The sequence below is a fragment of the Poecilia mexicana genome, unplaced genomic scaffold (genome assembly GCF_051168715.1).
Source record: "Poecilia mexicana isolate PSO_F unplaced genomic scaffold, ASM5116871v1 scaffold_18, whole genome shotgun sequence".
Classification (NCBI taxonomy): Eukaryota; Metazoa; Chordata; class Actinopteri; order Cyprinodontiformes; family Poeciliidae; genus Poecilia; species Poecilia mexicana.
The window spans coordinates 4,423,174-4,439,311 of NW_028263387.1; the positions used below are offsets into that span (position 1 = coordinate 4,423,174).

Here is a 16,138-nt window from a genome sequence, read left to right on the forward strand (position 1 = left end):
ACAGAAAGCCAGATTTTCAGCTTTTTACAAGACCAGAGCTGCAACATGCACTACATCCAACATGCAAATGTTACAACCAAACAACATTTCTTTGCATCTCTATTCACTAGCAACAGTGTTACTCATCAATAATTGAATCTCTCAGCTATTTTCTTGAAAATATTTAAATGGGGGCAAACAAAAAGTCAAGCTTCTTTACTGATTTTTTTCAGATTTTGGTTATTCTAACAGTAAGAAAAGAATATGTGATAATCAGATGGTGCTGAGAACTGTATTTGGTGTTGTAGTATCAGATGAGGCAGTGTAAAATAGTAGCTTCATATTGAGTCTTATCTTCCCCCTCAGAAAGAAAAATATTTATTTGACATGACAGCATTAACATAAAAAGAGCAAAACACAGAATTTAACATTGACTCATCAAAACTCTGAGCAATGACCTGCTGTCTGTTCATACTTAGAAACTTGACTTTAATTAAATGTTAGAAATATGTCATTTTTGTAAACACTAGCTTTGGCCTGAAGGAGACATTTTGACGTAACAAAGGATCTCCAGTTGCCTTTGTGTCGTTCTCTGATTTACCTTTCAAGTTCGTTAAATGTAAACCATCATTCTTGGATTTGGGGAAAACATATCTTACTGTTTAAAGGATGGCTGATGTGAAAGTGTGTTGCAAACATGCTGGTTTTCTTCCCACCACCTACCTCGTGAGAACCGTGTGTGTGTGCGTGCGCTCTCTCTCGCGTGTTGTTCGTCGGAGTGTGTGGGTTAGGGTTCACGTCATTTCCACTGGTTGTTTGTGACTCGAATTTCTCCTCCCACAGGCAAAGGACCCGAGACGCTGTTCGCGGGCCAGAAGCTGAATGACAACGAGTGGCACACGGTGAAGGTGGTGCGACGAGGCAAGAGCCTGCAGCTGTCTGTGGATAATGTTACAGTGGAAGGTGGGTTGTGTTGGGGACATGGACGTCCTGTTCCGCTGTTGTGAAAACTGATATTTAGGAGTATTAATAGCAAAGCTAAAATGTGGTATTTGCTAAATGTCAGAGTCTTGCTAGCATTTAAATAATGTTCCATGACACGTCAGTGAGTAAATATCAATACCCTTCCACAATCGCATCCCACACTGACTCATCTTTGTGTGGCTCATCTTTCGACAGATGACTATTTAACTGCAGCGTCATCAAAAATAATACTTAGGCACTTTAGGATTAATAAAAAAGTTAGTTTTTTTTCTTTAGCTGCTGTATTTATTTATTTAATTATTAGGTTTATTTGATAGGGACAGACACACAAATAACAGACAAACTGAATAAAACACCACTTCCATGCCTGTATTATGGAGCTTATAGAATAAGGTAATTAGTAGCATTTATCCCTAGATGTGCATTTCCAAACAGTCCAACTAAAGACTCTTAGGAAGTGAAATGTCAATAATAATGTAAATATTAAAACATGACATTGACAACATAATGCCGTGTCACATGGACTCTTTGCAACGTGACGTCATGTACAATGTTTTTAGCCAAAAAACTGCTGGCCAACAATGACTTCCATTGGTGTTAACCGTCAAGTTGCTATCAACGCGCTAAGTCTTAAATGTGCATGTCGCATATTAAAGAAAAATGGACACAGTGCTTTGCTACTAATTGTCAACACCACAACTACTAGATAACAAGGTCCAGAGGTATCTCATTTCACAGGTCAGGAAAAACTTTGAAATAAAATGTTATGCGAGCTTGACTTTGACAACCTTTACCGTTCAGATGTGCTGCAGAATTCTGTGTTTCAGTTCAGTTAAAATAAAAAAGGCGACCGACACGCCAACTCTGACAGATCATCAGTAGCACGTGTTTAAATTAGCTAATCTACCACTGCTGCTAATTTAAACATCAAGCCTGGAAACTTAATACTTTAGTAAACTGAATGCTCTGGTCTTTACGTGGTAAATGTTTGCATGTTTTTTAGTGTTGAATATAAGACACACTAGTGGAGCTGTTGTCAGTCAGTTTCTATGGCAAATACGTTGTGTGTAGCTGACAGAACGAAAGAAAGAAAAAAAGAAGAATACAACTGGGTTTGAGTTGTTCTTTTATGGTTTTTCTATGTTATTTCCCTTTGCTGTTTGGCATTGCACTAAATTAATAAAACATAAATCTCCAGGTTTTATTTTTTTTAACTTAATTGTTTTACTGTCAGCACAGCTATTAATAGCATGTATAGGATTTTTTTTTTTTGCCTTCCAGCATTGAGCACATGCATAGATGTGAGCAATAACATGCAATGTGTCTGTAAAGCAAAGAAAATAAAAACATGACAGTACAAATGCTGTATTTGACATAACCTGAGTTTTTTTTCCTAACGTATTGAAGCTGGTTGTAGACTTTAAACTTACAGGACCTGAGTTCCAATTTGCTCTCACAGAGAGAGAACTTTCTAAAGAGAGAAGAGAGGAATATTATGCACTGATAACAGAAGACGGATGAAAGGTCTAGAGAATTGGCTTATTTGCAGCGCTGTGGCCCCAGGTGAAAGAACGGAAGGGCCAAAAAAAAAAAAAAAGAAGAGAGAGAGAAAAAGGTGAGAATAATGCGCGAACATGCAAGGGGCCAGAAGCAAAGAGTGACCCTGTGAAGTCCTGACTGGCTCAGGAACCGTTTCACATGGAGAGAAAAAGTGAAGCCCTCAGGGGTCTGAACTGAGCACAGAGCAGCTTTATCAGAGGGGTCTGAGTGAAATTCTGCTGAGCTTAATTACTCCACAACTCCCTCTTAAACATTATCGAATCAGCAGACTATAGAGCCATATCAAGAGATTTTCTGCATTACGGTTTGGTAATATAGTTCACAGGAGGCCGTAAAAACAGAAAACAAAACAAGCGTGATCAATTTAGGATTTCCTAAAAGCAGTAAACTCTAATAGAATTAGATAAAATATTCATCAGTGTGGGTTCATTTGGTCAGTAGATTAAAATGCACAAATAAAGTTTCCACACACAAGTTGATTCTATTGGTGTTGCAGTCGGCTTAAAAAGGGAATATTGTCATCTACCTAAAATAATGGGCTCATTTATTTTTTGCCAAAAGATCATTTAGGCAAAAAAGAAAGTCACTTTTATCAAAAGTAATTTAGACCATTATATGGACGGTAACACAGTTATTAGAATAACATTCATAAATGTATATTTATTGATTGTTTTTCTTTCTTGTTCCATTTCAATGTTTCAGATCATCAAACACATTTTATTATCAAAGATAACCTGAGTAAACACAAAATACAGTTTTGAAATGATGGATTTGTGAGTTAAAGGGGAAAATCCCCTGTCCCCATGTGAAGTAATGGCTCCCTAAATGTTCATCTATTTATCTTTTGTATGGAGGCCATTTTTCCCTACAGTCTCATTTCTATTCTTGAGTCAACAAAAGCTGACCTAAAACAGAGTCAGTTGTGGTCTGCATGGCTTCAGATGATGCTTTGGGTTCCTTCTGAATGTGACGTTAATATACTTTTGACATCAACTCTTAGGAGTTGACTGGCAACTTTGGGACTCCCTAGAACTTCCCTTTGGTTCTTAGTGAGGTGCTAATAATTGTTCTAATAATTCTTGAGATGACTAGCAGTAATCACACCTTGTTGAGTCTAGCGAAACTAAGTTTAACTAGGTAAAAAGGCAGGTCAGGTTAGCGCCAGTTTGAAAACATTCATTTAAAGCTAATTTTGGTGTGTACTCTGGTTATTTTTGTCTGATATAAAAAATAGTCTTGAAATATTTAAGTTTGGAGAAACAAATAATAGTAGTACAAAGACAACTGTCATGGGTAAATACACACATTCTGTGTTTCCAGGCCAGATGACCGGTGCCCACACACGCCTAGAGTTCCACAACATCGAGACGGGCATCATGACAGAGCGCCGCTTCATTTCCGTTGTGCCTTCAAACTTCATTGGCCACCTGCAGGGCCTGTCCTTCAACAGCGTACCCTACCTGGATCAGTGTAAAAACGGGGACATCTCCTACTGCGAACTGAACGCCCGCTTTGGCATGAGGCACATCATCGCCGATCCTGTGACGTTTCGAACGAAAGGCAGCTACTTAGCGTTAGCCACTTTGCAGGCCTACGCCTCCATGCACCTGTTCTTTCAGTTCAAAACCACCACGCCGGATGGCCTCATGCTCTTCAACTCTGGAGATGGGAACGACTTCATCGTTGTGGAACTGGTGAAAGGGTGAGTTTCTGTTCAGCTGACTTCCAGAATATAAAATTCTGTTATTAATATTGACCACCAAAGGTTTTCCCTTGTTTTTTGTTGTGTTTTTTAATCACTAATGGTTGGTATTAGACAAACACGACTGCATACTGGATTAGGTTTACTCTTTGTTGTACATACTTTTAAAAGTATACGACTAAACTACTACTACTTCAGTGTTAGAGCTCAGACTACATGTTTAAATACCCTGATCATGAAACTTGATCCATATAGCCAACCATAGTAAGATTTGTTGGCAGTGTTTTGAAGTTTATAGGAGAAACACGGCACTGATCACAGATCTAGATTGCGCTGCTTGTACATATCCCCATAGTTGGACTTGAACTGGAAAGGCTTTGTAGTCGTTTTCTGTTTCACTAAAGCCGCAAACAACTGGAACTTTTCCGTGTGCGCTACTTCATTTACTCCAACGAGCGCTGATCTTACAGCACACTACCTGAGAAAGAACACTGAATCCAGCGAGTGTTTGGGTTAAGCATTCTGTCTTTTCACAACCAACATCTGTTGGAGCCCTGAAACGACTAGCACCGAGTTAAACAGGTTAAGTTTGTGAATTGTACCAGCATAAAAGCTGCTCTTTAATTAGACTATCAAAGACAGGCGTGTTTCCTTTTGTCTCTCTCTGTCTCTTGTGGTCTGTTGTCGGCATTGTTACACACAAAAGCTTTTAAGCCGCTACTGCCACAAAGACAATATGCATCACAGAAGAATTCAGATCAAGGTGAGAAAACAAAAAAAAACAACAAAACCCTGAATAAATGTGCAGCAGTAATCTCAATCAGAAATACAAAAGAAAGCCATATTTTGACTCGGAGAAGGTGCGTTGTTTCCGTTTGTGTGAACAAACACGGCGTTAGGAGAGAGGGACGCTTTTCAATTTTCAGGTCAGCACAGCATGAAAGCAAACATGTTCCCACATGGAGCGCAAACCTTGATTATTTTATTTTCCCACAGATTTTACCAAGGAATGTACACTCACTCAGTGGCCACTTTATTAGGTACAACAAATCAACGCAATTACAATGCCTATGCAAAGTATTCAACCTGTCGAAGGTTTTAGCCACTTTCTTTGGTTTTGGTTTGGTTTCTTCATAATACAGGCATTTGGTTTCTTTGACAAAAATAAAAAATAAAAAAATGCAGCAGAGGTCATTTTGACCTCTAATGTGAAAACTGATTTCTACTTTCACCGATCCAATATTAATATCTGTATATCTGTATCAACGTCAATTTTGAATCAAATTCTGTATCGGGTATCGGTGCCCAGTCTACTCAATCTAATTCTATGCATTTTCCTCTCATGCTTTATTTTATTTTACATTATTTAGAATTCCTACTTGTACTTTCTGAACCGTTTGAAAAAAGATTTATTAGTTTATTTTTTTATGTTTAGCTGAAATTATGAAACTATTGTTTGTTTCTTTACTATTTATTTCACATTGGCTGTTCTACTCTCAATTCCGCTGACTGACATAATTAAAGTTATGTTATTTTCCCATGTCTGACCAAGCTTGTGAAGCTATTGGTGTATTTAAGTGTTAAGCGTGCTGTACTGGTGCAGAGTTACCAAATAAGTTTGAACAATTATGTCAGTACATTTATGTCTGTGTTTAAAAATAAAATATTTTAACTCAGTTCAGCTGTTTTTCATTATCGGACGATACTAATCCTCAGATATCAGAAGTGGCACCGATATCTGATTGGTGCATCCCTACTAAATACTGATAATAAAAATATCACAAATAGAATAAGTGATTCAATAAATATTTATACCCTTCAAGTCAGGATTTAGAAGATTCACATTCAGTCGAACTATAGAGTCTGTGTCTGTTTGGCTTTGAATGTGTTATGAGAGAACCTCAACTAGACAGTAAAGATGATAATTTCTATTGACTGACATTGACTGTACTTACTGTAATTCATGTACCATTTTGATTTTATTCTTTTCAATATGTTAAGGCATATTTTAGTTTTCCCTCTGTAGTCGGTGATGTACTAAGCCAAAAATAGCAACATAACTTTAATACTTGGCTTCCTTTCGCCTTAGGTACGTTCACTACGTCTTTGATCTTGGTAACGGCCCGTCGCTAATGAAGGGCAACTCAGACAAGCCGCTCAACGACAATCAGTGGCACAACGTGGTGGTGTCCCGGGATGCCAACAATGTACACACGCTGAAGATCGACTCACGCACCGTGACGCAGCACTCCAACGGAGCCCGCAACCTGGACCTCAAAGGTAAGGACAGGTTTTTTTTTTTTCTTTTTCTTCTCATGTGGGACTGCGACACATCCTCCATGAAACGTGATCACTTAAAGGAAATAAGCATGCGCCATCCTTCCGTTCTGCCCCTCAAGTGTTGTTGGAGAGTGGCCACGAACACATTGAGGCAGAAATCTACATTAGTTCCACTTTCAGAATACCACAGCCTTTCAGACTTAGTCTTGTTTAAAAGCTTTGATTTTCTTTTTCCACAAGGAAAAGTCACTTTCTGTGGTGGATGTAGAGAATGTCGGCCTTGTCTTGTTTTTCGTTTTCTTTTTTTATGAATGTGCTCAGTTCCAAAAAACAATAACAGTCATAATGTAATGCATCATGCTTTGCGCTTGCAAATTATTTTGAAATAACTGTGGTCAAATGAATCTCCAAGAGTCTTAAAAATCTCTCAGGGCTCCTGGGAAACGGAAAAATTACAGCTTTTGTAATTGCAAGCAGGTTTTTTTTCCTAATATGTAATTTGGAGGCTTTGGAGAGTTTTTTTTTTTTTTTAGTTCGAAGTAGAACCTAACAGATGTGAAAAGGGAACCAAAAGAAGCTGCTTTGTATTAAATAACAGTGGACAGGCTGTACAACCACCAAACTCTAAAAGCCTGCGATGCTAGGAAGAAACCTAGATGTTTCATTCTGATGCTGAATGGCTCAAATTTCAGAAAAAGACACCTCAGATGTTGGGGCGAGCGCCTGCCGTCAAAAGATCCATACGATTCAAATATATAGCAGTGACTCATATTAAATGGCTAATACCTCAGGGTGTTTATTCTACAAACATGTTGGATGATCTTGTTTATATCTGGAAATTGTGTGCATGTGCACAACGCTGGAAAGCAAAAAGACAATTATTTTACTTGCCAGCCATTGCTGCCCTGTTAACTAAAAAGGGAAAAAAAATGCAGAAAAACCATTGAAGAATAATTCGTGTAGGGGTTCTGTGGTTGGGTAGAGGTTAAACACAACCCACATAAAAAAGTCCTCAACGCGACCGTCGCAGGTTTGAATCCTGGCCTGGTGATCTTTGCCTCATGTCTTCTTTCTTCTCTCATTACCTAATTTCATGTCTGGACACTTACAAATAAAAGCCACTAGAGGTAAAAAACTTAAAAAAAAAACCCCAACAAAAACAAAAAAAGAAAACACTCGTATTCTTCAGTTTTCTTGCTCTGTTGGCTACACTACTCTCAGACTGGTTGCCATAGCAACTGCCTCACAACAGCTCCCCTAGTATATCAGGATTAGACCCCAAAAACACGCAAACATTTCCCACACAAAGAACAGAACATTCAGCCCATTACGGTGTTATGTCATGATTATTTTGGAGGGATTTTACTCTTCTGCAGTCTTAAGACAAGCTTTTTATTATGTCTTATTTTTATTTTAATACTGCAGGGTCCCACTGACCCTGCGTGCGCTTTTATGCATTTGTTTTTTCTGTGTGGTTTTGGGACCTGACGGTCTGATGGGACAACATGACCTCCCCGCTTCCCTCCCACTGTCCGACCGTGACATTTGCCACACTTACACCACGGGAGAGTTATTTTCAAATATTTAGTCATACCAGTGCTTATCAACCTGTAGATGAAGTCTAATACATTCCCTTCGCTTGACATTATGGAGCAGTTAAAGTATTCACTACCTGCCCTGCTGCCATTTAATAAACTGTTGTCCAATGCAATCAGTGTGATGAGATAAACAGGCAATCGTAAACGGGACCAGTTAGGCATGCAGAGACAAAATCCCGCAGGTAACAATAACCCCGTTTGCATATTTAAGTACAGATATTCATCTAAATTATGATGTCACTCACGACTACAACTGACAGGAAATCTTTGGTGGCCAATCAGCATTCTGGGGATTAACCAATTCATGTTATTAATGTGTCAGCTCTCATGAATGAAACTTTCCTGCTCTCTGCTCGAGCCTGCAGGGGGACGGAGACGGAGGAGTCTCTGTAATAGCTGGAGGGATCGCAAATGTTGATTCGGAGAACCTCAAGAGGGAGTGACGGGGCACGTTTCTCTCCTCAATTCCCTCGTCTAATTGGGCATTCAAACATTTTCTGTGTTTCAGCCGTGACAATCCCCCTGCCAAAACAGAGCCTACATCTCCAGCTCCACGAACACCAGAGCGTTACCTCCAGGTCTAAACTTCCTTAGGTGGAAAAAGTCTCCTGACGAATACAAGATACGAAAAAAACTGACAGCAGGGTTGAGACTCTCTAACGTTGACACACACACACACACACACACACACACGCACACACACACACACACACACACACACACACGCACATGAAATGCATGCTGTGTGCTTTTATCGTGTTATGCAGCCCCTAAACAAAGCTTTGTATATCAAACCAAAAAAAAAAAACACAAAAAAAAGGCAACAATAAGCCATTTTTCCACAATCTCCTTGCTCTCTTTTAACACCATTTCAGCTTGCATTTCAAGGAAGAAACACACCAATTTTCCAGGCTTTATCTGTGTAATTGCGCAAAGAAAACGGGGGAAAATGGATTTCTGTTTTCCTTCTCTTTGTTTTGGACTGGCAGAAAAAAAAAGAACAAACATTTCAAGGCATTTCCTCTTTGTCGGCTAAAACACGTTGACGGAACAACACATAAACTCCCTGAGGATGGCACTGATTGGTCTTTTTCAACAACAACAAAAAAAAACTCTACACAGCGTTTAGTTTTTGTCGTGTTGTGTGACAAAAATAAAAAGTGAAATGATTTAAAAGGAAATATTGACCACAGGCTTGTGGGGAAAGCGTTTTCCCTCTACAGCGCGATATATGTTACAGGAATGTGAATCAATATTCCAGGAGAGACCGTCATCGCTAACATCAGGGGACTGCAGTCTGCGGCTCCGGAGCCTCAGTTGGCTCCTCTGACCTTCTGCAACGGCTCTTAAAGCATTTGACTAAGAAAAATGGAGCGTTAACACAGAGGCTTTCTCCCAGCAGGTGCTCTTATTTACAGTCTTTACATTTCATATAAATAGTCATTTGCTGCTTTCTAAGCAGAAATATGCACATCGTGTTACCTCTCTCGGTTGCACTCTGTTTACTACTTAAATAACCATACAATATTGTTCTTATATTGTAAATTTGCCCCCCTTACTGTACATTCTTATTTTTCTGGTTTTGTATTTTTACCTCTGTTTACACATTTCCCTTTGACGTGTTGCTGGTGAAAACAGAAGGACATTTTAAACGTCATGACTTCGATTTCACTTCCGTTACAAGTGCCTTGACGACCGAGTGCTGGTTGTATTTTAGGAGCTCTGTGCGTTTTTTGTTTTTGCCCCACCGACATCATCGCCCAGTATTAACGTTTCCGTCTCCTGAGAACTTGGTGTGAGTAATTAGCAGCCTCTTCACTGGCGACAGAAAGCTTCAAGGGGATTGACGACACGCTGGCATCAGTAACAGTATCAAGGCTGAACAGACTCTAATAGAGTCCATTTGTTTGTGCAGGTCTTACCACTCATGGTATAACATAGTGATCCACAATTAGTGCTGCATGTCCTGTTCAGCTGAGTGTTGTTTCGGTCTGTTGCTGTCGGTGCTCGACTCTCAGTGAAGCGAAGGAGAACATGAGCTCCTCTCTGTTTCCACAAAGATCCTTTGTGACTCGTCTCATTTCGACACGGAGACTATTGATGTTGATGAAGATTAACTAGCGAAATTAAAAGACGGCAAAGGAAAAAAGCATGCATTTAGCAAAAGTTACTAGGTGATTTGTCGAGGTAATAAATATATTTAGCTAAAATATGTATGTGGTTAAAGTTACTCCCCTTTTTTATGTGATTTATAAATATTGGTGAAATGTATTTGACTATAAAAATATAATGGACACAATTTTGGATGAGAATATGTTAATTTATTTGGTTAAAATAAAGTAACATTATGCATTTACTACATTTTGGAATATAAGTGGTTTAAATGGGCATAAATTGGTAATTATTTCACAATGCGCTTATTTTGTGTTAAGTTATTTGTAGCTGCATTTGTGATTTTTCTTTTTATGTTTCTTCACCAGCCCGCCTACTACTACCCACAATGCTTCAGTAAATGTGAATCTACTAATTTTACGGAAACTTGATGAGACAAATCCAGTTGAAAGCCTCAGCGTAGAGGCTCGCATTTTCCAGTGGGGGATTTCACAAATAAAAACAAAACCCAACAGAACCTGACTGTTCATGTGAATCAAGACATAAATGTTTTCATAACGACAAGATGAATGACAGCTGGTTTTAATCGATGGTGGTTGTCATAAGCTGTCGTGACGTTTGACGGTGAATTTACAGCGTTTGCCATGTGGAAAGTTAAAATAAAAACATCCACTGGTTTTAACTTTGTTTTTCTATCGAGAACAGGAAAAAAGTTTAGCATATCAATACCACCGTTGACAACAGAAACATTTCATCACCAGTGCATCAAATATAACAAAGCTTCTTTTTTTATTTTATTTAGATCAAGCAGACAGAGGGGGGGAGTCGTATTTTGGCTCATTTCTTTTGAAGCTCCTCGCTAATGAGGGATAATTTTTGTGCAACTGTAAAGAGATGACATTGAACATGTTCCTTTTTCCAACAAAGCGGAGTGAATGCAAACATGAAGGAAGCTTTTGTTTGTTTTGCAAACTGGTGTTCGCATTTTAATGACTTCTACACTTGGAGGTGGCAAAGTGGATATTAGCTCTTTGATCATGTCGGAGCCATTTCCAGTTGGAGACGTGTTGAACTTCAGTCTGCTGAGCTTGGGATTGAAACCAATGCAGACCAGAATTCATGCATCTTTCTATTTCAGTTCATGTTGCCTTACAAGAACTGGCATGTAAGAAAAAAAAAAAAGTGAATTAAAAACTCCACATGGGATTCCCCGTTAATGTAAAATCTGAGTAAACTTTGTCAGTACGAGAGGTTGATCTGATCTGTTGGGATGAAGGCCCAACAGTTTCAATGCTTTAAGAGAGGAGCTACCTCTATGGTTCGCTTTCTCTTTGTCTAAAAAAATAAAAAAGATAGCAGATTAAACCAAAAGAAAAAAAAAATCAAATTTGAACTTGATAGACCAAAACCCCAATTTTCTTCCTCTATTATTCTCTTCGTTCAACAGTGGTTTATTTGCAGCAATTCAACCATGAAGGTCTGATTTACTCAGTCTGCTTCAAGCAGTTGATGTTGAATCATATGAAGTATTCATCCAGAGTTTTTTTTTTTTTTTTTTTTTAGTTTGTATTGTCTCAACTGAAGTTTTCCTCTGCAGGAGCTCTGAGGACGGGTCAGTGTGGACCATGTCGCTCCTGATGGGAACCAGTTTTATCATAATATTTCAGTTTTAGGAACTACTCTTGGGATTTTTTTTTGTAATTGTATGGATTGACTGACCTCTGTGTATTAAAGTAATACTGCAATAAAAAAACTGTTTTTTTTTTTACCTTGTGATAGTTGAGTGTTATCTCATAGCTAACAGGTGTTGGGTTAAAAAAAAATCTTCCCCTCAGATGCAAAATACTAATTTAAACTCATGAAAAAGCTGTGAGCATGTTCATTAATATCTAATTCAGTTTTGGCGTTTGCTCTTTGGGAAAACGGGCCTTTTTGACTTAAATGCTTTAATAAACTGCATGTCGTTGTTGTTTACTCCTTTCTCCAAATACAAGTGACTAGTAGCTAATTAGACACATGAGTGGAGTGAAGCAAAGGACACGGTGACATTTCTGTTTTCCTACCAAATCTCCCGCGCTCGTCGTGTTTATCGTTTGCATTCATGAGAGACTGATTTCAGCGTTCGCCTGAGAGTTGTCAGTTGAAATTCTCGGAAGCACGAAGTGGCGGGACCAGAGGTGGAATCGAGACGCTCCGAGAAATGCGACGTCATCCGGCGGACAGAGGAGGAATTCAATTTCCTCCGCAACTCTGCTTCACTTTGCACCGGATGTGGGCCTGAGAGTGACAGAGAGGGGAGGAGGAAATGTAATGAAGATCTGCCGAGGCAGTGCCTGAAACGATTTGCATGATAATAACTAAACAAATCACACGCAGAATAACTGGATTAGCAGTGCGCATCAGATGGTATGAGTGTCTGGAAGCTCGCAGCACTTATTCTCGCTGAGATTTAGGAAAGGAGAAAGACACTGAGCCGGTGAGACGTCGTGTTTCTGCGGCGCCCCTCCAAACTCGTCTCAGTCTTAAAATGACTGCAGTGTTTTCTCTCTGAGGAAAAAAATAGGAAAATTAGCTCCTGTTTTTGGAGTACATACTTTGAGATGATGGTAAAAAATGAACATTTTGGCCTATTTCTTTTGAGACAATTCAAACAGCAAATGGAACAGAAGATGCCATTCAGCTGTGTGTGTTAATCCTCATCCATCCGTCGTCTGCAGACATGTTGAATGTTTTTTGTTTACGTCCGGAAATTTTGCGCAAAACGCAACAAAACAAAACAAAACAAAAAAAAACTGTGTTTTTGTCACCTTCTTCTCTCTCATTAGCATTTTCAGCAACATGTTGTTTGTTGCTATATATCATCTAATGAAGGATCATTATATTTACATTACATTGATAAAATAGTCAGTCTCATCATTTAATGTTTTACATCGTGTGTCAGATTCAAGGCCTGTGGGCCAAATCCGGCCCGCTGTGGCTTCATGTGTGGCCCTCTAGATTGCAAATTGTATCAATAAGTCCCTCCAGTTTTTCACAAAATTCACACAAAATCAACACATTGCTAACATTTTCTTGTGATTTCACAGACATTTTTTCCTCAAAATTGGCCAAAAAACATTGAGTTTAATAAAAACAAGTAATTAGTGCAATTATTGTGAAAATTCCTTACAAATATTTCTAAATTAGCGCCACGAAATCTGTGACTTTGATTGCAGAAAAACCACAAAAGTTAATCTTTAAATCTTTGATGGACTGATCGGAGTGAAAAGATATTCAACATAATTTTATTTTAAGAAACACTTACTGAATGCTGAAACGGCTATTTATTGATATTTTAACAATCAAATTGGTTTTTATCAATACATTCGGACACAACTGGCCCTTTAAGAACATTCAGACTTTTGATATGGTCCAAAATGAAAATGAGTTTGACATCCCTGTTTGACGCGCCTTTTTTTAATGTTCAGTAAGCGTTATCCTTCAGACGGGTGAAAGCAGACGGCTTCTCCTCCTTCCAGACTCTTTTTGTTTCGTTTTTTTTTTTTTTCCTCCAACCCTGCCCTATTCTGTCTCCTCTCTCTTCCTTCTCGGTGTCAGTGCACTTTGCGAAAATGATAGGCTCTGTGGAGTGCTGCAGTAGAGCAGTGTGTTTTAAGATGTTTTTGCTGGTCTCACCTGTCTTTTATTGCAATTTACAATGGGATTACTCAGACCTCTGGTCATTTTTTCTGCCCAACCTCCTCCTTTCTCCCACTTCATCGCCCCTTTCATCATGGGCTTCCCGACCAAAAGTAAATACAAGTAGCAGATGGAGTCTAGATGTGACTATACACTCATGAATTTTTAGTTTGCACAGTTAAAATATAATTTTTTTTTGCTACAAATGGATCATAAGCTGCATGAACATCCAAGATCCCCATACATTTATTAATTTTGCCGTGACCCTCTGATAAATTAACAGTAACATTGAAACTGACTTGACCGTCAGTGATGTGACCCTCTGCTATTTTTCAAATTCAATTTCTTTATAAAAGCTTAATCAGTTGTAGCCTTGCAAACTTATTTAACTAATAGAAAAAATGTCACTTTTATTCATTCTTTTTTTTAATTGCCATTTCAAAAAGGAACTTGAATAATGTTTTATAAAGGCCATGCAGAGGAGTCAACTTCTTTTTCCTCAAGTTGAATAAAAGTTACAAATCAGATATGAACATGCTGATCTGGATAAATGTGGATGACATTTATAAGTCAAGGCACACGGTTATTTAGACAGCACACATTAAACATTTAATTACATAAACTGTATAAATATTCAAACATGGGGATTGGCTTTGATTCAACTCTGTCACATTTTTCAAGGTATTTGCTTCAAAATACCTAATATACTTTTTTTATTCAGCTTAACTGATGAAACCTGACTGACGTAAAATATAATGTAGTCTCAGCTATTAGAGCCATGTAAAGTGGAGATCCCCGTGGTCAGATGACGTTCCAAATTGATTTTTCAGTTTTTTTTAATGTAACTTTCCACCTTATTTCTGATTAAAAATCTCCTCTGTACACAGAGCAACCATTTACTAGTTAAGAAATACAAAAAGCCTCTTTGTCAGTGATGTAAGCTATTAACCATTAGTCTTACTACATCTTCCTGGAGGGTCCATCCATCCATCCATCCATCCAGCCAGCCAGCCAGCCGTTTTGTTTGAACTCATCACATTCTTCATCATAGCTTTCTGTGAAACTCTCCTGGAACTCATGAATGAGCAGCTAAATTACTTTTACTGTTTTAGACTCTCATGAAATTGAAAATAAGCAATGAAAGCAGCATCTGGATGTGCAGTGGAGCCCCAGTATATGTGGAGGTGAGGGGCCACAGCCACCTGCAAAAACCTAACATCTGCAAATACTTGAGACCTCCTGTAAAATTATTCATAATTGCCTATTTTAAAGGCTCAAGCACCAAATATATATTTAAAGGCATTAATACACACCGCTGAATCTGTCTTAGCACTAGCGCAGAAGCTAATATCTACAGTCTTCCTTCTCTCTGCTGTTGGGGGTACAGCCAATCAATGCCAAGTAAAATAAATTGTGCTTCTTGATTGGCTGCTTTGTAAATGCCAGCAAATCAGATGTGAAGTTGCATTACATGTATGTATTTCAGCTTCCCAAACTGCATTTTGTTTTGAATATTTTAGATAAAACAATAGTGAATTGGTGACTTTGTGAATATTGAATCACTCTACAAGACTTCTTTGGTATTCTTTAAAATGAAAGCTTAAATATTAAAAAATATTAAAAAGGAGAAAAAAAACAGTAAAAAAATTAAATGAAATCTCTAATTGACCCAACCCACCTATGTCATGGTAAAGGCATGTAGCCTTTCCAATAACTACACCTATCTCTCTTTACAATTTCTCCATATATTATATCGTCTCATTTCTTTTTCCCTTTTCTGTGTCTCTAATCACCACCTAATAATCACCACCATCTGACTTATGTGCAGTAGTAGCACATAAGTCAGATTATCAAAAAAAAAAAAAAAAAAAAAAAAGCCAAAAGTGTACAGTGGCCTATTTCACGTACCTTCCAGTTCGACACACTTGTTTGCAGAGAAACAATTGTCCAGGGGACATTTATGCTTTGATCAAATTCATAAAAGTCCATATTCACGTTTGTTGCACTTCACTTAGCTTTCCAATATCTATTCTGAGTGTTGTGGAAAGCTTCATTTTTCTCATGACTGCTTACGTTGAGTATTCAATTTATTGTCACCATTACTCTAGAAACAATTTCTAACAATAAAACTGGAGGTAAAACAACGACGCAACAAAGGAAGTTCTGGATCCTGTTGACACAATAACAATAACAGACGGAGCAAAACGAGACGGCAGAGAGACTAAGACAAATATTAGGAATGTGG

The 16,138-nt window shown here is 38.3% G+C and overlaps 1 protein-coding gene across 1 annotated transcript in view; it reads left to right on the forward strand.

Annotated features, from left to right (window-relative positions):
* The window catches only part of LOC106916795 (neurexin-2-like), a 171,686-nt gene that overhangs the window by 43,607 nt on the left and 111,941 nt on the right, over nt 1-16,138 (forward strand). Inside the window, exons 6-8 of the mRNA XM_088015978.1 lie at nt 823-942; nt 3,844-4,225; nt 6,315-6,505. Coding sequence (XP_087872104.1) covers nt 823-942; nt 3,844-4,225; nt 6,315-6,505 — 693 coding nt within the window. The remainder of the gene's footprint in view (nt 1-822; nt 943-3,843; nt 4,226-6,314; nt 6,506-16,138) is intronic.